Raw genomic sequence first — 22,622 nt, 5'->3', positions numbered from 1 at the left:
CATTTACTCACCATTATTACTGGTACTCACCATTGAATAAGACACTTAGTGATCCTGATATTTATAAACATAATTATTTATTAACAATAATTATTTTTTTTGTTATTTATTTGCAAAAATTATTAGTTTGGCGATGACATATGGTGGGAAAAACCATGGTATAGGGAAAAAAACCGTGAAGTTTTTTTTAATTAATATTTTTTGAAAAACTGTGGTTTTTGTGAAATTCGAACCCGCGAAAATTGAGGGAACACTGTATATAAGTTTTAAGTGCTATTGCTATTACCTGTATTAGTAATGAATTCTTAACAGGAGATGAAAGATGGAGAGTTCTTTTGTAAACTAGAATCCTATTCTGGCCAAAGAGAAGATTGATTGATTGATTGATTGATTGATTAATTAAAAGGAAGATCCTTACTTGAGCAACAAGTGTCAGACTGTCTTCTGGTTTACGTTTTCTTGCTCTGAACATGGAATAAGCTTGTTCCTACTCCTGGCAAAATATTTTTGCTTTGTCTGCTTTAATAGGCGCTAAAGTCCCTCCTGTGAATATAATATGGTCGATTTTTTTCTTCTTCCCTTTAGACCTACATTGATGGGTAACGTACTGCTTGTTCCAGGTATGACTTTAATAGCAGATAGCCATTAATAGCATCCTTTAGAGCAGTGTTTCCCAACCTTGGCCACTTGAAGATATTTGGACTTCAACTCCCAGAATTCCCCAGCCAGCAAATGCTGGCTGGGGAATTCTGGGAGTTGAAGTCCAGATATCTTCAAGTGGCCAAGGCTGGGAAACACTGCTTTAGAGGTACAGTAGTTCTATTTTAAGAGAGTCCTTCCACCCCACCCCCCACCCCAGTATTTTAGATCTGTAGATTCAGGCAATTGGACGGTTTGATTTATGATAAATCTACATGAAACCGCTGGGTGAGGCATGGGGCATGGGGCATGGGGTGAGGTATCATCAATATGCGGATGATACCCAGTTGTACATCTCTACCCCATGTCCAGTCAGCGAAGCAGTGGAAGTGATGTGCCGGTGCCTGGAGGCTGTTGGGGACTGGATGGGTGTCAACAAACTCAAACTCAATCCAGACAAGACGGAGTGGCTGTGGGTGTTGCCTCCCAAGGACAATCCCATCTGTCCGTCCATTACCCTGGGGGGGGGGGATTACTGACCCCCTCAGAGAGGGTGCGCAACTTGGGCGTCCTCCTTGATCCACAGTTGACATTGGAACATCATCTTTCGGCTGTGGCGAGGAGGGCGTTTGCCCAGGTTCGCCTGGTGCACCAGTTGCGGCCCTATTTGGACAGGAAGTCATTGCTCACAGTCACTCATGCCCTTATCACCTCGAGGTTCGATTACTGCAACGCTCTCTACATGGGGCTACCTCTGAAAAGTGTTCGGAAACTTCAGATCGTGCAGAACGCAGCTGCGAGAGCCATCGTGGGGCTTCCCAGATTCGCCCACGTTTCTACAATACTCCGTGGCCTGCATAGGCTGCCGATCAGTTTCCGGTCACAATTCAAAGTGTTGGTCATGACCTTTAAAGCCCTACATGGCATTGGACCAGAATACCTCCGGAACCGCCTACTACCGCACGAATCCCAGCGGCCGATAAGGTCCCACAGAGTTGGCCTTCTCCGGGTCCCGTCGACTAAACGATGTCGTCTGGCGGGCCCCAGGGGAAGAGCCTTCTCTGTGGCAGCCCCGGCCCTCTGGAATCAACTCCCCCCGGAGATTAGAACTGCTCCCACCCTCCTTGTCTTCCGTAAACTACTTAAGACCCATCTATACCGCCAGGCATGGGGGATTTGAGACACCTTTCCCCCAGGCTTATTATAATTTATGTTAGGTATGTATGTGCTGTTTGTTTTTTAAATTGATAGGGTTTTTAGTTTTTTCTTAATATTAGATTTGTGCCTGTACAATATTGTTTTATCGCTTGTTGTGAGCCGCCCCGAGTCTTCGGAGAGGGGCGGCATACAAATCTAATAAATTATTATTAAATTATTATTATTATAAATACCCAAAGGGATTGATTCATACCTTGTGTGGTTTTAACATCATTGGAAAAAGTTATAGGGAAATAGGTTATAAACATTTCTTATTAGAAACATTTCTTATAGAAATAAGTTTATTCTCAGATTTCTCAAGGACCTTAAAAATAACAATGAACATTTCCCCCCTATATGAATACATCTTTGTATTCAAAAAGAACACAAGTAGCAGATGTCGCTGTTAGCATAGACTTGATCAACTCATGCAGAAACATCATGCCTGCTTTTCCATATGGCAACTGGGCTCATATGTTGGGTAGAACCAAGGTTTATTTATCCATGATTTATTGAATAAACTTTAATTACTTTATAGTTTGCACAGCAAGCTAAGCAACAAATCATAATTTATAAATCACAGTAATTGATTCACAAAGCATTCTAGGCCAAAACCAAACTGCATCGTCAATGCAATATTTATATCCAGCCATTGTGAGAAAGGAATGATAACACTCCCCTGTCTATTGTGATCATAGACGTGCCTTCTACTTTGGTATATATTTTAGAGCTACATTTGATATTCTTCAAATTATATTTCTGCCTCACATGGATAAGAAAGGAGGCTTGATGTCAATTATCTCTTGGCAAAATTCCAATTAATATCTTTTTTTAAAAAAAAACAGCCACTTTAAAAATCTTCTATGAAAAAAAGTATTTTTGATAAAGGTATACAGTGATCCCCCGCTCGTTGCGAGGGTTCCGTTCCAGGACCCCCCGCAATGAGCGGGTTTTCGCGAAGTAGCGCTGCAGAAGTAAAAACACCATCTGCGCATGTGCAGATGGTGTTTTTACTCCCGCAGCGCTAGCGAGGAGCCGAAGATTGGGGGCGGTGCGGCTGTTTTAAAACGTCGCCGCCGGCATGGGGGGCTTCCTAGCAGCCCCCCAAACCCGGGTTGGGGGTCCGGGGGGTGCTGGCAAGCCCCCCATGCCGGCGGCGACATTTTAAAACAGCCGCGCCGCCCCCAATCTTCGGCTCCTCGCTAGCGGGCAGGCAGGCGGCGGACAAGCCGTTCGCTGTCGCTGGCTGTCGCCGCTTTCGAGCTGAGTCCTGGAGCGAATTCGCTTCAGGACTCAGCTCAAAAGCGCCGAGAGCCAGCGCCAGCGAACGGCTTCTCCGCGCTGGCTGTCGCCGCTTTCGAGCTGAGTCCTGGAGCGAATTCGCTTCAGGACTCAGCTCAAAAGCGCCGAGAGCCAGCGCCAGCGAACGGCTTCTCCGCGCTGGCTGTCGCCGCTTTCGAGCTGAGTCCTGGAGCGAATTCGCTTCAGGACTCAGCTCAAAAGCGCCGAGAGCCAGCGCCAGCGAACGGCTTCTCCGCGCTGGCTGTCGCTGCTTTCGAGCTGAGTCCTGGAGCGAATTCGCTTCAGGACTCAGCTCAAAAGCGCCGACAGCCAGCGCCAGCGAACGGCTTCTCCGCGCTGGCTGTCGCCGCTTTCGAGCTGAGTCCTGGAGCGAATTCGCTTCAGGACTCAGCTCGAAAGCGGCGAGAATGAACGGCGTGGGCGGGCGAAGGGCGGGCGGCAGCGAGGAGTTTGCGTGGGCGGTGGGGAAACTCCTTGCTGATGCCCGCTGCTCGCCCTCCCGCCAGCAAGAGGGGGAAGACCCAGGGAAGCCGCCCAGCAGCTGATCTGCCAGGCGCCATCTACGCATGCGTGCCCATAGAAAAAAAGGGCACACATGCGCAGATGGTGTTTTGACTTCCGGGTTGAAAAATCGCAAATTACCCTGTTCGCAATGGTCGGGGACGCAATAACCGGGGTAGTACTGTATATCAGCAACGGAGAGATTTCTGAAAAGGTAGTTTATGTTCTAGAAACTAAACCTAAACCTAAACCTAAACTAAACTACTATAGGACAATTAGAGCCCCTCAGTGATTAATAATAATAGTAATAATAAAGTACAATAAAATAAATACAGCCCTCCAAAAGTGAAACCACTTTTTATTTCTTTTTGTTATTTAATTTATGCATTTCTTTTCTTTTATCTGGAAGAAGTTATAGTAGGAAAACTATCTCAGAGGTCTTCAAACTTGGCAACTTTAAGACTTGTGGACTTCAACTCCCAGAATGGATTTTTTTCCCCTTCAGCAGGAGCGGTTGTTTCATACTCCCTTCTACTGATTAGAAAGAACTGTACATTTTAAAAAGCATAGTGGTTCCTTCCCCCCCCCCCCCCAGCAAGTACTAGAACTTGGGCCAACTTTGGATTCAGAAACTAAGCAAGATTGGGTGTAGTTGATACTTGGAAGACAGGTCACTGGGGATTCCCAGGACTGTAGACTAAACAAAACAAGGCAACAACAAAAATGAGAAGACCGGAATAAAGCACTTTTGTAGTGTTGTCAAGAAAAGTGCATGGATGCCTGGTGAAAGTCATTGCATAGTCACCACAAGATCATATGGCCCACAAGATCATATGCTGCAATGTCTTACTAGTCAATGACTACTTCATCTTCAACCGCAATAACTCAAGAGCACGCAACAGATTCAAACTTAATATGAACCGCGCCAAACTTGACTGTAAAAAATACGATTTCAACAATCGAGTTATCGAAGCGTGGAACTCATTACCAGACTCAATTGTGTCAACCCCTAACCCTCTACACTTCTCCCTTAGACTCTCCACGATTGACCTCTCCAGGTTCCTAAGAGGCCAGTAAGGGGCGTACATAAGTGCACTGGTGTGCCTTTCCTCCCCTGTCCAATTGTCTTTCCTTTCTTTCACCTATCTTATATATTTTCTCTTCCTTTCATATATCCTCTCCTCTAAGTTCACTTTCACCCTCTTTTATATTATTACATGTCTATTTTCTTCCTATGTATTTATGTATTGGACAAATGAATAAATGAAATAAATAAATAAAATATTTTCTCTCTTATTACTTAACTTTTTTAAAAAAAGAAAAAGTCATGGAGCTTTTGTCTGTTTGTAGCTGCAGTATGAAAGAATCCTCAACCAAAGAAAAATGGAATTAGTTTTCAAGCGAAACACCTCCCTCTTGCAGAGCTCGGGAGCTTGTTTTCGCTGGCAGAGGACTTGGGCTGCCACATGCGCCCCCAACATGGATGATGTCAAGCTGGCCACACCCACCCCAGCACCCCAAAGTCAAACACAACCTTGATGCGGCCCTCCATGAAATTGAGTTTGACACCCCTGCTTTAGGGTCTCTGCGGATCCTAAGATAAAGAAGATTACGCTTCATAGTGTCACTTGGGTTTTCAAAATGGTCGTTTCCCCTTTTCAACTGAAAAATAAAATAATGGTGACCTAAGAGTTTGGTAAGTATTATGATAAGTTTCAGAAACAAAGGAAGAAACATAGCCGAGGCAGAGTATGATGGATGGAGGAAATTCATGGATGAAGTCTAGTCATTACCTAACACAGTGTTTCCCAACCTTGGCAACTTGAAGATATCTGGACTTCAACTCCCAGAATTCCCCAGCCAGCATTGGCTGGCTGGGGAATTCTGGGAGTTGAAGTCCAGATATCTTCAAGTTGCCAAGGTTGGGAAACACTGACCTAACAGAATAGTTTTCAAAGCAGTTTAGCTGAGAATATTCTGCAAATATGAAAGACATTACTATAAAGAGAACGGTTCATTGTGAACAGCAAAGTGGGAGACTTTCATCCAGTCAACTAGATCTGGTTGCTAGAAATGTTGTGATTGAATATCTCCATCATGTCATAGGTCAGTGATGGTGAACCTATGGCACGGGTGCCACAGGTGGCACACGGAGCCATATCTGCTGGCAAGCGAGCCATTGCCCTAGCTCAGCTCCAACGGGCATGTGTGTGCTGGCCAGCTGATTTTTGGCTCACACAGAGGCTCTGGAAGGGCGGTTTTGGCTTCCAGAAAGCCTCCAGGGGGATGGGAGGAGCATTTTTACCCTCCCCTGGCTCCAAGGAAGCCTTTGGAGCCTGGGAAGGGCAAAACACGAGCCTACTGGGCCCACCAGAAGTTGGGAAACAGGCTGTTTTTGGCCTCCAGAGGACCTCTGGGAGATGGGGGAAGCTGTTTTCACCCTCCCCAAGTATTGAACTATGAGTGTGGGCACTCGCGGATGTGTAATAGTGCATGCACATGCTCTTTCGGCACTCGAGGAAAAAACATAGAAACATAGAAGACTGACGGCAGAAAAAGACCTCATGGTCCATCTAGTCTGCCCTTATACTATGTCCTGTGTTTTATCTTAGGATGGATATATGTTTATCCCAGGCATGTTTAAATTCAGTTACTGTGGATTTACCAACCACGTCTGCTGGAAGTTTGTTACAAGGATCTACTACTCTTTCAGTGAAATAATATAATGTTCGCCATCACTGTCCTAGGTGGTACATGGAGTAGTAGAATAGCAACTAAAATGCAACTGTTTGAATTTTAAAGTGTTATTTTTAAAGCTTTAGAACCTCCTCTGCAAGCAACGTTCATTGATTCCCGCTAATGCCAAAAAGGGCAGCTGGTGTACATGAGGCTCTGTTGTTCATCATTTGTGTTTGATGTGCGTTTACAGTGTCCATTTATGGAATTTGGTTTTACGATAAGGAAGAATGCCAAAGAATTGCAGAGCTGATGAAAAAGTAAGTGCCAGTTGGCAAAGAGAGACTGGTGTGGTGGGGGTGGAGAGGCGATGGTAATCTTTAAAAAAATGTTTTGTCACTGTTATTATAATACAATTTTAACAGTAGCCTTTTAAAAACTGAGATTGCTGACATAGAGACATGGAATGTATTGAAGCAGAACATCAGCCAAGGTTATGGTCTTATGCATGTTTCTGCATGGGAGCAGTGGTGGGCTACTGGCCAGACCGTGGTGGGTGGGGGAACGTAGTGGGGTAGCGAAAATGGAGCTCCACCCCAGAGCACCCAATTTGCACTGAAAGACGTTGAAAGAAAATGCATAAGCCAGGCCCACGGTGTTGTGGTTAGCTTTGGCCCAGCTCCTGCCCCAAGGACTGTGGATGTGGGGGAGACATCCACATGCTGCAGGCCTGTTTTGCCTCTGGTGGAATCTGCTGGTGAAGTCTCCTCTGACCAAGAAGACATGAGTGACAGGGAGGAGGAGAGTGGGGCAGACAGCTCAGAAGGAGAACAATTATCTAGCTCCTCCTTGGATTCAGAACAAGAGTTAATGATACAGCCACGCATGTGGAGAGCGATGCATAGGCAACAACAACTGAGAGATTATTATCAAAGAAAATGAGGCCACCTGTGGTTGGGTGGGGCTGTGGTAATTAGTGAGGCTGCTATAAATAGCAGCCTGTGGGTTTGGCCATTGTGGAGGATTATCTGATCCTTGTGTTTCGTGCCTGCCTTGCTGACTTCGACCTTTGTGTGCTGATTTTTCCCCGCTTTGAAACTAAACCAGAGCAAAGTGTGTTTCACTTTGTGAAAGAAGAAGGACTGTGAATTGCCTCCCAGCTGCAAGCTAAGTATCACAGAACTGATAAGGGACTTGTACAAATTACCAGTTTGTTTGGAGACAAGTGCTCTTTGCTATACCAAAAGAGGGCTTGGTTTAAGTGAATTTTCATTATAAAAAACATTGTTTTGAATTTTCAAACGTGTGTGTGTCTGAAATTTGTACCTGTGAATTTTTGGGAGGAGTCTACCAGAGAGCCCGACAGAACACACAGCGTGGTAGTAAAAATTTTGGTAGCCTTTCACTGCACGGGAGTAAGTCACTTTGAAAACGTTGATGGATATTCTCAGTCATCCAGGTCATGATTGTCCAACACCTTCAAGGAAAAACAAAGAAAGTCCAGTTACCTCTTGAAAAAGCACCTTTGGGTCTCTTTGAAAACATGGCATTGACTCAGGAATCAATCTACATACAACTGCATTATAAAAATCATTGTTGCTTTGGAGTAGAAAAAATATTTCTGGCACAGAATGATTTTTGCATTTCATTTTTAATGGTTGGAGTAGCTGATAAATACAAAAGTAGGTGTATTTTTCTTTGTACAGTATTTATAGTTGGGTTATGTTTGTGCGTGTGTGTGTTTGTGTGTGTGCATTTATAGATCAGTTTCTGAGTAAGTCTAAGTGGAATGCAATAAATATTATTGCATAGGGATCCTCCCTCTTTCCAAATAGATCAGGTTCCTTGTATTAATTCTTCTTGTATGGATACCCTTTTAAAAATGTGTTTAAAGTGATGGCTAGCTGTACAATATACAAACAGTCACAAATAGCCCTGCAGGCTCTAAACACAGATTCAGCATCTTTTTCCTTACAGAGAAAAACCAGATGCTTCCAGAAAACCCACTAAGAATATATGAAGGAAACAGATTCTGTCATTTCCTAGTTCCTAAGGACATGCTATCCAACGAGAGAGATTGTCTGACCATAGTAGTTTCAGATAGCTATAATGATCCAGTTCTCCATGAATGTCTGCTAAACAACCCTCAAGTCATACCCGCCAAATAGTCATCTGTAATTTTGTGGCACAATAAGTTCAATATGTCTCATGTCAAATAGTTTCTTTGGCCTGTTGTTGAACTGGCTCCTAGTTGGGTTGGATGGTCTCACACTATCCTATTATAAGGTCCCACAGAGTTGGCCTTCTCCGGGTCCCGTCGACCAAACAATGTCGTTTGGCAGGCCCCAGGGGAAGAGCCTTCTCTGTGGCGGCCCCGGCCCTCTGGAATCAACTCCCCCCAGAGATTAGAACGGCCCCCACCCTCCTTGTCTTTCGCAAACTACTCAAGACCCACCTTTATTGCCAGGCATGGGGGAACTGAGACATCCTCCCCCAGGCTTTTATATTTTATGTTTGGTATGTATGTGTTGTATGATTTTAAATTGTTGGGGTTTTAGATATGTTTTATTTTAATATTAGATTTGTTTCACTGTTATATTGTTTCTATTACTGTTGTGAGCCGCCCCGAGTCTTCGGAGAGGGGCGGCATACAAATCTAATAAATAATAATAATAATAATAATAATAATAATAATAATAATAATAATAGGAATAAGCACAAGTCTCTCTCCCTCCCCCCCTCTCCCTCTCCTTCCCTCCCTCCCTTCCCCTCCAATTTCACATCTGCTGTTCCTCCGTCCTCCTCCTCCTTCTCTCCATATTGGTGCAGTTGGTTAGAATAGAGTAGACCCCTCACATCCTGGACATAAACTGTTTCAACTCCTACCCTCAAAATAATGCTACCGAGCACTGCACGTCAAGACAACTAGACACAAGAACAGTTTTTTACCGAACGCCATCACTCTGCTAAACAAATAATTCCCTCAATACTGTCAAACTATTTACTAAGTCTGCACTACTATTACTACTAGTTTTTTTCTCATAGAAACACAGAAACATAGAAGACTGACGGCAGAAAAAGACCTCATGGTCCATCTAGTCTGCCCTTATACTATTTCCTGTATTTTATCTTGCAATGGATATATGTTTATCCCAGGCATGTTTTAAATTCAGTTACTGTGGATTTACCAACCACGTCTGCTGGAAGTTTGTTCCAAGGATCTACTACTCTTTCAGTAAAATAATATTTTCTCACGTTGCTTTTGATCTTTCCCCCAACTAACTTCAGATTATGTCCCCTTGTTCTTGTGTTCACTTTCCTATTAAAAACACTTCCCTCCTGAACCTTATTTAACCCTTTAACATATTTAAATGTTTTGATCATGTCCCCCTTTTTCCTTCTGTCCTCCAGAGTCCAGACTATACAGATTGAGTTCATTAAGTCTTTCCTGATACGTTTTATGCTTAAGACCTTCCACCATTCTGGTAGCACGTTCATCATTCCTATCATCCATTTCCTTCCACTTACAACTGTATGACTGTAACTTATTGCTTGTATTCTTAAGATTTTTATTAATATTGTTTCCTCATTGCTTATTTGACCCCTATGACAATCATTAAGTGTTATACCTCATGATTCTTGACAAAGCTATATTTTATTTTATGTACACTGAGAGCATCTGCACCAAAGACAAATTCCTTGTGTATCCAATCACCCTTGGCCCATAAAGAATTCTATATAAGTGCCTGCTATTGCTATTCTTCAAGCAACCTGTATTTGCCAGACTCATTTTGTCTTAATTCATAAAATTCACAAACGTCCCTCATACAGAATGTAGTCTGAAGTTGTTTTCAGCTACCACTTTTCAAACCTTGATTACTATGACATTCGTTTTGTAAAATGGGGTATACAGTATTCTGTTACAAATTAAGCCATAGGATAAATTTATGTAAATAAACTGTAACATCAGTAGTTCTTTTCCCTTTATATTTCCTGATTTCTAATCTTAAAACTGTTGTGGTCGGTACTTCAGCATGCTTGATTAATTATGCTCCGTTCAAATTTGGCACACATTGTTTTTGCCCATACCTGTACAGGTGTACACATTTCTTTTGGATTAAGGATCGTGTTCCATTGTCTCATCCTTTGCTCACTTTGAGGAAATCCTTTCTGGATCTCCTCTGGCTTTGCATTTCATATCCTGGGTAATTAAATGCCATTTGCAATTTTGCCCTTCGCTGCATATATCAGACTTCAAAGCCTGTATGAATAAATTAACACAGGCCCAGTAGAACTCTTTGGGGGAGCCCCCTGCTTATTTGTCTCTATTATTAGAACTGTATTCTTGTCTTTTTTTCCTTTCTGATCTTAAATGGTTGTCAATCCATAACAGGTTGTCCTGGCAACATTCTTCTGAAACAGATATTTGTATAACTGGCAAATATCTCCGGAACTGCCTTATGCCGCACGAATCCCAGCGACCGGTTAGGTCCCACAGAGTTGGCCTTCTCCGGGTCCCGTCGACTAAACAATGTCATTTGGCGGGACCCAGGAGAAGAACCTTCTCTGTGGCGGCTCCGACCCTTTGGAACCAGCTCCCCCCAGATATCCGAGTTGCCCCCACCCTCCTTGCCTTTCGCAAGCTCCTTAAAACCCACCTCTGTCGTCAGGCATGGGGGAATTGAAATTTTTCCCCCCCTTCCCCCTAGGCTTATAGAATTTATACATGGTATGCTTGTTGGTATGATTGGTCTCTTAAATTGGGGTTTTTTAGATTACTTTTTAATATTAGATTTGTTACATTGTTTTCTTTATTGTTGTTAGCCACCCCGAGTCTTCGGAGAGGGGCGGCATACAAATCTAATAAATAAATAAATAAATAAATAAATAAATAAATAAATAAATAAATAAATAAATAAATAAATAAATAAATAAATAAATAAATAAATAAATAAATAAATAAATAAGAAAGAAAGAAAGAAAGAAAGAAAGAAAGAAAGAAAGAAAGAAAGAAAGAAAGAAAGAAAGAAAGAAAGTATGAAGCCCGGGGGGGGGGACCCTGTCTTGAACCATAACTGATAGAGGTTCCAAGAAACGGTTGTGATGGTACTAGGGATTCGAACCGAACAAGCTCAGCATCTTAGCTGTAGTTCATGGAAATGTATTCCGTAGTTTGTTGGTTTTCAAGGTATCACAGACACAACATTTTTGTACACGAATGTGGTTGAAGATGATATTTATAAATTCTTTGTCCATCAAGAATATTATATGTTCTGCCTGGCTCTATGGTAAGAGTCTCCCGAAAATTCAAGGGTACAAATTTCAGACACACACGCTTGAAAGTTCAAAAACAATGTTCTTTATCACCAAAATTCAAAAGAAACAAAGCACCCTTTTTGTATTGCAAAGAGCACTCGTCCCAAAACAACCTGGTAGTACAATCCCCTTAATCAGTCTTTAAGTACTTAGCTAGCAGCTGGGAAGAACCGTCACAGCCCTTCTTCTTCCACGAAGTGAAACACACACACACTTTGCTCTGCTTTGGTTTCAAAGTCGTGAAAAATCAACAAACAAAGGCCGGAAACAGCAAGGCACAGTCCTGAAGAACAAGGATCAGATAATCTTCCATAACGACCAAACCAACATGCTACTATTTATATCAGCAGCTCTAATTACTGGAGCCCCAGCCAAACACAGGTGGCCTCTCTTATCTCCTGTAATATTTCTTCAATTGGTCTCTTCTGTGCATAATTCTGCGCATGCGTGGGTCTAATACTTCCTCATCCGAATCAACCGAAGATAATGGAGATTGGCTTCCTGGGCTGTGTGCCAAGCCTCCTCTTCCAAGTCACCCCCACCTTCTTCTTCGTCCGAGGAAACTGCACTACCTGCCTCTGTCGGCAATAAAACAGGCCTACGACATGTTGATGTTTCCCCTGCATCCACCTCCACATTCCTTGGGGCAGGAGCTGGGCCAGAGCCAACCACAACAATTATATAACCATAAATAATAAGTAACAGGTCAGTTAAAGCACTAGCAAAATAATTTTGAGGAAAAAACAAAATAATTTTGAGGAGAAAAAAGGTCATTCCCCCCCTCCTCAATATACTGCATCTTCTTAATAAATTATGTTTGGAAGCCAACCATACTGCCATTGTTAATTGTTAAATGCAGCTCAATAAAAGACTAGGTAGGGAATATTTATATGATTGTAAATAGATGTTTCGTCTGTTGCTGGTAAATTATGCCATGGTTCAACCAATGTACTGTGTGTTAACATTTTCAGCTCCTTGAAGTAATTATAAAGCAACTGGGGCAGGAAATTGGTCATTTATTAGTACTTAAATATTTATTTGCATCTATTCAGCAGCTTAAAACCTCCAGCCATTATAAAATGAGCTGTGACTGAATTGTGGACACTGGAGTCTTTTAAAGCTCAGTTGCGTAAAATTAGAGAAATCACATTATCAGACTTAACCAAACTTTAGCTTTTTTTATTTAAGCTAGGAATTTGTTTTTTAAAAAATAAATAAAACCAATCTCCCCTAAACAGTGCTCTTAATGTTCTCTAAATTATTTAAAGTGATTAGAAATTAACCCATTTTCTCATTCATTATTGACTTTACCTTTCATTTCCAGTTTAACTCAGCAAGAACAACTGAAAGCGCAACAGGGATCTGGCATAGGGATTTCACCCGTCAGCCTCAGCTCTGGTGACAGGAAAGACATGGATATTTTACAGATGCTCACCAGAGCCAAAGATGAATACACAAAGGTGGGGCTTCCGCTGTTTAAAGTATTGTATTTACTTTTTTAATGTGTTTGATATATCTGCTCTTTTTATGTAGCCCTCTTCGGAGAGGGGCGGCATACAAATCTAATAAATTATTATTATTATTATTATTATTATTATTATTATTATTATTATTATTATTATTATTATTTTTAAATAATCTTTATTAATTTTTGACAAAGAAAAACAACCAAAACAAAGAAAACATACATGGGGAAAAGGGGAATAGGGGACGAAAAGAAGACAAACAAATGTGCTTAAATCATATACCGTGTTTCCCCCGAAAGTAAGACAGTGTCTTACTTTCTTTTTATCCCCAAAAGCCCCACTATGTCTTACTTTCGGGGTGTGTCTTATATTGGAAAAAAAATTGTCAATTTTTTTGTTTTAACCATAAAATTAACATTTATTAACAACCTGAACAGTATTGTATTCACCACAAAACAGCAGATGATACCCCAGTATGCCAGTGTGTATGTTTTACTGATGTATGATTAATACTGTGTGCATTACCGTATTTTAAGCAGGAGGCGGCAGTGACAAGTGCAGGGGATGGCGCGGTGACATATGGAGAGGGGGGCGGCGCGGAAGTGGGCAGGAGGCGGCGCTCATTAAGATCAGAGGGAGGTGGCAGACGCGGTGACGTATGGAGAGGGGACGGTGTGGACGTGGGCAGGAGGCGGCGCGCAGCTAGATGAGAGGGAGGCGGCAATACCCCCGTGTTTCCCCGAAAGTAAGACATATGTCTTACTTTCGGGGTACGGCTTATATTAGCCGACCCCCCTGGAACCCCCGATACGTCTTACAATCGGGGGTGTCTTACTATCGGGGAAACAGGGTAAAATGTTAAATTTCAAGAGTAAAAAACATAAATCGTCAACCATGTCGTTGACTATCATTGTCGAGCAACCTTATGTTGGGTATTTATGTCTAGGGTATGGAATTGTATACTTATTTCCTTTAATTGTAAGTATTGTGTTTGTATTCGTCTTAGGTATTTCTGGAGAGGGTGCGAGGTTTTTTTTGTGGGGGGGTTAAGTTCTATCGATTTGTGGTGCAATATTTCTAACGTAGCCCTTTTTTGCTATGTTATTTTCAGCTATATCTCATGAGAGTTTCTTCTTTTCTCTATTTAATTAATTAAGCTAGTGCTTTACACTATGCATCTAAGACAGGCATTAGCAGGTATCATCTTTAAGCAAGTGTCTAAATTGCATTGCAAACAAGCAAATAAATAAATAATTTCTGCCGGTAATTTGTTCCAATTTCAAGCAGCCACCTCTCTTGAAAAAAACCCCAAAACCTATGGGAATAGCAATAGACAGCAATGTGTAGATGATTGAAGACATCACTTGGGCAAATTGGGGGTATTTCTCTGTTTTTCCTATCCCTCCCTTTACTGTCAGTCCTTAATTACCAGCAGCACTTGAACCTGTCATCAAAATTTGACAGAGTTTTCCTGGAGGAGCAAGTTCTGGCACCCCACTTATAAGTTAAGTTTTGGCGTCATTAATTCCTTCAAAGAAAATCCATTAATTCCTCCAAGGAAAATAGTTCTTTGTTGTTCTATTGAATGTGAAATGATCCATTTGAATTGAAGTGGTTTTAGCTGTGGCTTGCTTAAATTCAGGTAGTTTTGCTAGGAAATCACTTCAAATAATATCAATAGTTATTTCCTTCCAAATACAGATTGTATAAATAAGGGAGCCAGAAATAAGAATTTAGACAATAGGATGTTGGCTTTCCTATTAACCTGTATACCATATTATCAATTTGAACAGCCCATGTGTTCTGTCGGGCTCTCTGGTAGAATCCTCCCAAAAATTCACAGGTACAAATTTCAGACACACAGACGTTTGAAAATTCAAAACAATGTTCTTTATAATGAAAATTCACTTAAACCAAGCCCTATTTTGGTATAGAAAAGAGCACTCGTCTCCAAACAAACTGGTAATTTGTACAAGTCCCTTATCAGTTCTGTGATACTTAGCTTGCAGCTGTGAGTCAATTCACAGTCCTTCTTCTGTCACAAATTGACACACACTTTGCTCTGGTTTAGTTTCAAAGTGGGGAAAAATCAGCACACAAAAAGTCAAAGTCAGTAAAGCAGTCACGAAACACAACGATCAGATAATCCTCCACAATGGCCAAACCCACAAGCTGTTCTTTATAGCAGCCTCACTAATTACCACATCCCCACCCAACCACAGGTGGCCTCATTTTCTTTGATAATAATCTCAGCTGTTGTTGCCTATGCATCGCTCTCCGCATGCGTGGCTGTATCATTAACTCTTGTTCCGAATCCAAGGAGGAGCTAGATAATTGATCTCCTTCTGAGCTGTCTGCCACACTCTCCTCCTCCCTGTCACTCATGTCTTCTTGGTCAGGGGAGACTTCATCAGCAGATTCCACCGGGGGGGGGGGCAAAACAGGCCTGCAGCATGTGGATGTCTCCCCCACATCCACAGTCCTTGGGGCAGGAGCAGGGCCAGAGCTAACCACAACACCATGTTGAAAGGCTGCTTTAAAATCTAGAAAGATAGTGATATCTGCTGAGATAATATGCGACAGCAGATAAAATATAAAGGTATTTGTTTGTCTCCATATCCTGAAGAGTACCTAGAAAAGGCATACATACACAAGGTCTTTTCCTTTCCATTGTGTACTGTGTATCATCCAAGACACTTGTTTGGAAACAATTTATTTGAAGAACAAGTCAATCTATTTCTGCCGCTTAGCTTCTCCATCTAAATTTCTTTATTATAACTGGTTGCCAAGGAAATATTAGGCTGGAGAGAAATTTATCTTTGACAATGCAGCGAGATGCAGGAACAGCTGTCTTCTCAAAGCTGAAGATAATCTGCACCAGGGTGAGAATAGGGGACACATTTTACAGTTTCCTCGGCATCAAATGCTTCAAACCTGCTTTGCTTCTCAAAATAGTTGGGTGGTTTTTTTCCCCATTTCGTCATTTTGAGAGCAAAGGTCCCATGTGTTGTAGTCAGCCTACTTGGGAACAAGGGAGGGGGAGAGATTGAACTTTCACTATGAGTTGTATTGTGTTTGTGGGGGATGCAGGAAGGGAGGTTCAGCCAATCTCATTGTACATATTATAATAATAATAATAATAATAATAATAATAATAATAATAATAATAATTATTATTATTATTATTATTATTATTTATTGGATTTGTATGCCGCCCCTCTCCGTAGACTCGGGGCGGCTAACAACAATGATAAAAACAGCATGTGACAATCCAATAATAAAACAACTAAAAACCCTTATTATAAAACCAAACATACACACAGACATACCATGCATAACTTGTAATGGCCTAGGGGGAAAGAATATCTCAACTCCCCCATGCCTGGCGGTATAAATGAGTCTTGAGTAGTTTACGAAAGACAGGGAGGGTGGGGGCAATTCTAATCTTTGGGGGGAGTTGGTTCCAGAGGGCCGGGGCCGCCATAGAGGAGGCTCTTCCCCTGGGGCCCGCCAAACAACATTGTTTAGTCGACGGGACCCGGAGAAGGCCAACTCTGTGGGACCTTATCGGTCGCTGGGATTCATGCGGTAGCAGGTAGTTCCGGAGGTAGTCTGGTCCAAAGCCATGTAGGGCTTTAAAGGTCATGACCAACACTTTGAATTGTGACCGGAAACTGATCGGCAGCCAATGCAAGCCACGGAGTATTGAGAAAACATGGGCGAATCTTGGAAGCCCCACGATGGCTCTCGCGGCTGCGTTCTGCATGATCTGAAGTTTCCGAACACTTTTCAAAGGTAGCCCCATTTAGAGACTATTGCAGTAATTGAACCTCGAGGTGATGAGGGCATGAGTGACTGTGAGCATATACTCTGACAATAAAGGTTTGAATGAATCTTGAGAGAGGGAAAAAGAAAGAGAGGAGAGTGAGGAAGAAGAGAACATTGAGAACAGAAATAAGAAAATTACAGAGTCTGGGAAATGCAGCATATACTTTTTTTTAATGACGGACAGATGGATGGATAAATGGATGGACTGATTGACTGATTTTTTTTTTGCACTTCTAAGCAGACACTTAATGATTTAATGTTCTCCAGTGACTTCTAGTGAAAGAGCAGAAAAGGTCATAGTGTACTTCAATAAATAAATAACAATAAATAACTTCCATCCACCTCAGACTCTCTCTGTTTCAGTGATGGCAAACCTATGGGGGAAGCTGTTTTCACCCTCCCCAGGCATTGAATTATGGGTGTGGACACTCGCACATGTCTGACCCGGAGAAAGCCAACTCTTACTGGCCATAGCGAGGTAGGAGGGAGGAGACAGTCCTGTAAATATTACCCAATTCCATTGGTCATATACCCCCCCTCCCAACAGTGTGACCTCATATCAGGCCCTTATAAATAATAATAATAATAATAATAATAATAATAATAATAATAATAATAATAATATAATAAATGAGTGAAAAATCATGTGGCTGTGAAGGAGGTTGAGGAAGGCTGAGCTTAGGAGTCTGTTCTTTGGGATGATTATTAGCATAAAGCGAATATCTCCCTTAGGCCTCTGGCCATTTCTACATCAAAAAAATGTCTTACAGTTGGAATTAATAAGCTATCAGAGGGGCCTTTGAGAGTTGCTAGGCTGCCGTTCTGTTCATTTCAGAGTCCAGGTGCCTTCTTTTTCAGGAATAGATAATCATTATTGAAAAAATGATTTAGTTTTTGTCAAGACAAATAGTGAGGGAATTGGGGAATAACGATTCTCCAAAAACGTGCAAGGCCTAAAAATAGTGATACTACCTCAGCGTGAAGTAGGAGACCAGTAATGAAGTTTGCTTTTCGGTTCCTCTGCTGTAAGGGTCTCTAGAAAATAGAGATTTGTTTGGGCCATCTGTTGATACGTCTATGCATCTTTTTTAAAAAAAATAATTTTTATTACAATACAAAGATTTAAAAAGAGCAGATGTATAGTATTTTACATATTATATCATTTCAGAGTACAGTGATACCTTGTCTTACAAACTTCATTGGTTCCGGGACGAGGTTCTTAAGGTGAAAAGTTTGTAAGACAAAACAATGTTTCCCATAGGAATTAATGGAAAAGTGATTAATGTGTGCAAGCCCAAAATTCTCCCCTTTTGCCAGCCGAAGTGCCCGTTTTTGCACTGCTGGGATTCCCCTGAGGCTCCCCTCCATGGGAAACCCCACCTCTGGACTTCTGTATTTTTGCGATGCTGCAGGGGAATCCCAGCAGGGGAATCCCAGCATCGCAAAAATGAGCGCTTCGCTGGCAACGGAAGTCTGGAGGTGGGGTTTCCCAGCGAAAGGAGCATCAGTGAAATCGCAGCATTGCAAAAACACCGAAGTCCTCGAATCCCCACCTCCGGACCTCTGTGTTTTTGCGATGCTGTGATTTCCCTGAGAAACCCCACCTCCGGACTTCCGTTGCCAGCGAAGCGCCCATTTTTGCGCTGCTGGATTCCCCTGCTGGGATCCCCCTGCAGCATCACAAAACCATGGAAGTCTGGAGGTGGAGTTTCCCATGGAGGGGAGCCTCAGAGCAATCCCAGCAGCGCAAAAACGGGCGCTTCGCTGGCAACAGAAGTCTGGAGGCGGGGCATCCCAGCGGCGGCGGTGGGTTTGTAAGGTGAAAATAGTTTGTAAGAAGAGGCAAAAAAATCTTAAACCCCGGGTTTGTATCTCGAAAAGTTTGTATGACGAGGCGTTTGTAAGACGAGATATCACTGTACAATTATTATTTGTATGGTTGTTGTGCTTAAATTCTAAGATACTTTATACAGAGCTGCCCCTAGTTCCCCCTCCCTCCCCGTTGAACTGTTGACCTAACAGTTCTATTTTTTTCCTTTTGATATCAATATGCAGCTTATGGCATCAGCGGTTATCACACATTTGTTCTATCGTATAATTAATCTAAAGTCAGATTGGATTGATCTTGATTTTGTATCTCGGAATGATTTTAAGAACATCTTGTTTATTTACTACCATTATTGTTATTGTTTTTGTTTTTTTCCTTGTTTCTACCCAGTCATAATTTTTTTTCCAGATTTCATAATATTTTGATTCTTCTTTATTTTTGAGTTTTTGGGTTAATCTGTCCATTTCTGCACAGTCATTTTTTTTAAATCATTTCTCTTTCTGATGGTGTTTCTTTTTTTCCCAATTTTGTGCTATTGTAATTCTTATTGCAGTAATCATATGCTGTATCAGATAATAATAGTATTTTTTAAGTTTTTGATTTATTATGCCTAGAAAAAAAGGTCTCTGGTTTTAATTTCAGTGTAATTGTGGTAATATCAAAAATCCATCCTTGGAGTTTTTTCCATGTCTTTTTTATATGGGGACACGTCCGCCATAAATGAATGAATGAATGAATGAATGAATGAATGAATGAATGAATAAATAAATAAATAAATAAATAAATAAATAAATACATCTTTTATTCTCATGACTGAGAGGTGCCTCCCTCAGAATCTACAGTACATCCTTTAATCTGGTTTTTTTTCCATTCATTTTTTCATTATCAGATGCCATCCGCAGGAACAATTTTATATTCAGCTTCTTAATCTCACCATGTCAGTTTCCCGGGTGCAGAATAAATTGTGGCAGTAATGAGAGTTCATTTGAACTTTGGGATATCTGAATGCAAATTTATACCAGCGTTCCTTCTGTATGATTCTGAATGCTGAGTCTTCAAAGAGTTGCTTTTCTACTTTTCTGCTATGTGAGACTTCCAAAACTTCTGAATTATTTTCTGCATCTTTCTACCATCTGACATTCCATGACTTAAAATATAGGATAAGACCATTTCATTTGGGATGGCCCATACTGTGTATGGAATGTGATGTGTGGTTGTGACTGAGTTAGTTGACTTTTTAATATACAGTAGTGGAATCTTAGCCTATAGTTTTAATTAATTAGACTTGTATACACACTCAGAGAAGGGCGGCATACAAGTCCCACAAACAAACAAACAAACAAACAAACAAACAAACAAACAAACAAACAAACAAACAAACAAACATCATCTCAAGAGAACATCATTTATTTTTGTTCAAAGCTCAGCTTCTTTGATTTGCCTGGATTTGAATAGAGAAGTTTTTAATTTTGAAGCGACAATTTATCAGATTTAATAATTTGTACAATTTTGCGTTTTCCCTTCTCTTTTAATATTGGATTATATATAATTGAAGTCAGTTGAATTTAAGTTTCCTAACAGTATAGAGTTTTTTGTTGAAGGATTGATGATGCTTTAAAAATCTTGCATTGAAGGGCATATGTTTATGTATCTTCAGAAGCTGTAAAAATCGATGATGTCTAAAAACTCTTGTGTTGAAGGGCAGATGTTTATGTATCTTCAGAAGCTGTAAAAGTCAAGTAAATAACATCTGGAACCTGAAACTGCACTTGTTCAAAGATTATGAGTTGTTTTAATTGGGTTCCTTGCCCTTAGTTTGTTTTACATGTACATTACATGCAAGGAGATAATCAGAAATACAAGATTACATTTATTAAGTCTTTTATGGAAATCAGCATTGTACTTACGTTATTTATTTATTGGATTTGTATGCCGCCCCTCTCCGCAGACTCGGGGCGGCTAACAACAATGATAAAAAAACCCCAGCATGTAACAATCCAATTAATAAAACAACTAAAAACCCTTATAGTAAAACCAAACATACCAAAGACAAGGAGGGTGGGGGCTGTTCTAATCTCTGGGGGGAGTTGATTCCAGAGGGCCGGGGCCGCCACAGAGAAGGCTCTTCCCCTGGGGCCCGCCAAACGACATTGTTTGGTCGACGGGACCTGGAGAAGGCCAACTCTGTGGGACCTTATCGGCCACTGGGATTCATGCGGTTATGATATGTTGTGCTGTTTCTTCCTATAAAATGATATTGTTGAAAACTCACCTTTGCCACCAGGCATGGGAAAATTGACCTCCCCCCTAACTACTTTGATTTATGAAGGGTCTGATTGGGTTGTGTGATTATTTTATTATAAGGGTTTTAAAATTGTGTTTTTAAATATTGGATTTGTACATTCTTTATTACTGTTGTGAGCCGCCTCGAGTTTTCGGAGAGGGGCGGCATACAAATCTAATAAATTATTATTATTATTATATGTTAATTTCAAGTATCCTTGATTCTCACAATCATTTTTCAACCTGGCTGTTGAAGTTTCTCTTCTGAACTTAACAATATTTGATTCTAGTGATGATGTTAATCATAATGATCACAAGCTACAGTTACCTCAGAGAGGGGCGCCATACAAATCCAATTACTAAATGAAATAAATACTTAGTTTTTGTTTCAATATAACGACGTTCTGACAATAAAATATGTAGAAACAATGAAGCAGCCTTATTAGGGTGTTTGTATTTGTATTTATTAGATTTGTATGCCGCCCCTCTCCGAAGACTCGGGGCGGCTAACAACAATAAAAAAGACAATGTGAACCAATCTAATATTAAAAACAATCTTAAAAACCCCAATTTAAAGAACCAATCATACATACAAGCATACCATGTATAAATTCTATAAGCCTAGGTGGAAGGGAAATTTCAATTCCCCCATGCCTGATGACAGAGGTGGGTTTTAAGGAGCTTGCGAAAGGCAAGGAGGGTGGGGGCAACTCTGATATCTGGGGGGAGCTGGTTCCAGAGGGTTGGGGCCGCCACAGAGAAGGCTCTTCTCCTGGGTCGCCAAATGACATTGTTTAGTTGACGGGACCCGGAGAAGGCTAACTCTGTGGGACCTAATCGGTTGCTGGGTTTGTTAAGAATCACTGTCTCCGAGATTTTAAAGAAGAGGATGGACAGTCACCTTTCAAGGGTTGGCTTGATCTTTGTAGTCCCTTCCAATTTCAAAATCTACGGTTCTATCCATCAAAGTTCTAGGAAACTTTGCTTCTTGAGTAAAATGATTCCTTTTCTGTATGTGTTGCAGTGTAAAACGTGCTCCGAGCCAAAACAAATGACCAGTTCTTCTGCTCTGTATTACAACCCCAACTTGATCAAACCAATCCCTCTAAAGCCCAAGGAAAATCAGAAAGTCCAGGTATGTCGGCATATTTTGTGTTCATGATAAAACCAGCCTATTCATATCAGTTGATTAATTACTTAAGTACAGTGGGATTTGTTATAACATTATAGAATCATCTCTTGAGTCAATGGGGTTTTTTAAGAGGCTACTTCTGCTTAGTTGTTAGCAGGGAATCCTGGATCCTGCATCCTTGGTGGAAACAATTGTGATGTCATAGCAGGAAAAATACAGGCTGATTTCTGTTGTCAGGTGCAAGGACCCAGGAAAACCTGAGAGTAGGCCAAAGAAGTTTCTCTACTGTGATTCAAGAATTTTGCCAGACAAACTGCATTGTCTTGGGGACAGGCAGATAAAGGCTCTAACGGTCGTGACCTCTGTTGCTTCCTCCCGCGGAGTGATTCCAAGTTGGACCCCCTCTTCACTCCCCCTCTGCTCTACCCAGAAATTCCACCACGATATCACTGGG

At 41.3% G+C, this 22,622-nt stretch overlaps 1 protein-coding gene across 1 annotated transcript in view; it reads left to right on the top strand.

Annotated features, from left to right (window-relative positions):
* Positions 1–22,622, top strand: part of DCP1B (decapping mRNA 1B) — a 68,301-nt gene that overhangs the window by 28,428 nt on the left and 17,251 nt on the right. The window contains exons 4-6 of the mRNA XM_070756476.1: positions 6,569–6,635; positions 12,956–13,091; positions 22,061–22,171. Of these exons, the coding sequence (XP_070612577.1) occupies positions 6,569–6,635; positions 12,956–13,091; positions 22,061–22,171 (314 nt within the window). The remainder of the gene's footprint in view (positions 1–6,568; positions 6,636–12,955; positions 13,092–22,060; positions 22,172–22,622) is intronic.

The sequence above is a fragment of the Erythrolamprus reginae genome, chromosome 6 (assembly GCF_031021105.1).
Source record: "Erythrolamprus reginae isolate rEryReg1 chromosome 6, rEryReg1.hap1, whole genome shotgun sequence".
Lineage (NCBI taxonomy): Eukaryota > Metazoa > Chordata > Lepidosauria > Squamata > Dipsadidae > Erythrolamprus > Erythrolamprus reginae.
The sequence above is the reverse complement of the archived record's forward strand: the minus strand, read 5'-3'. Positions and strand labels throughout refer to the sequence as shown.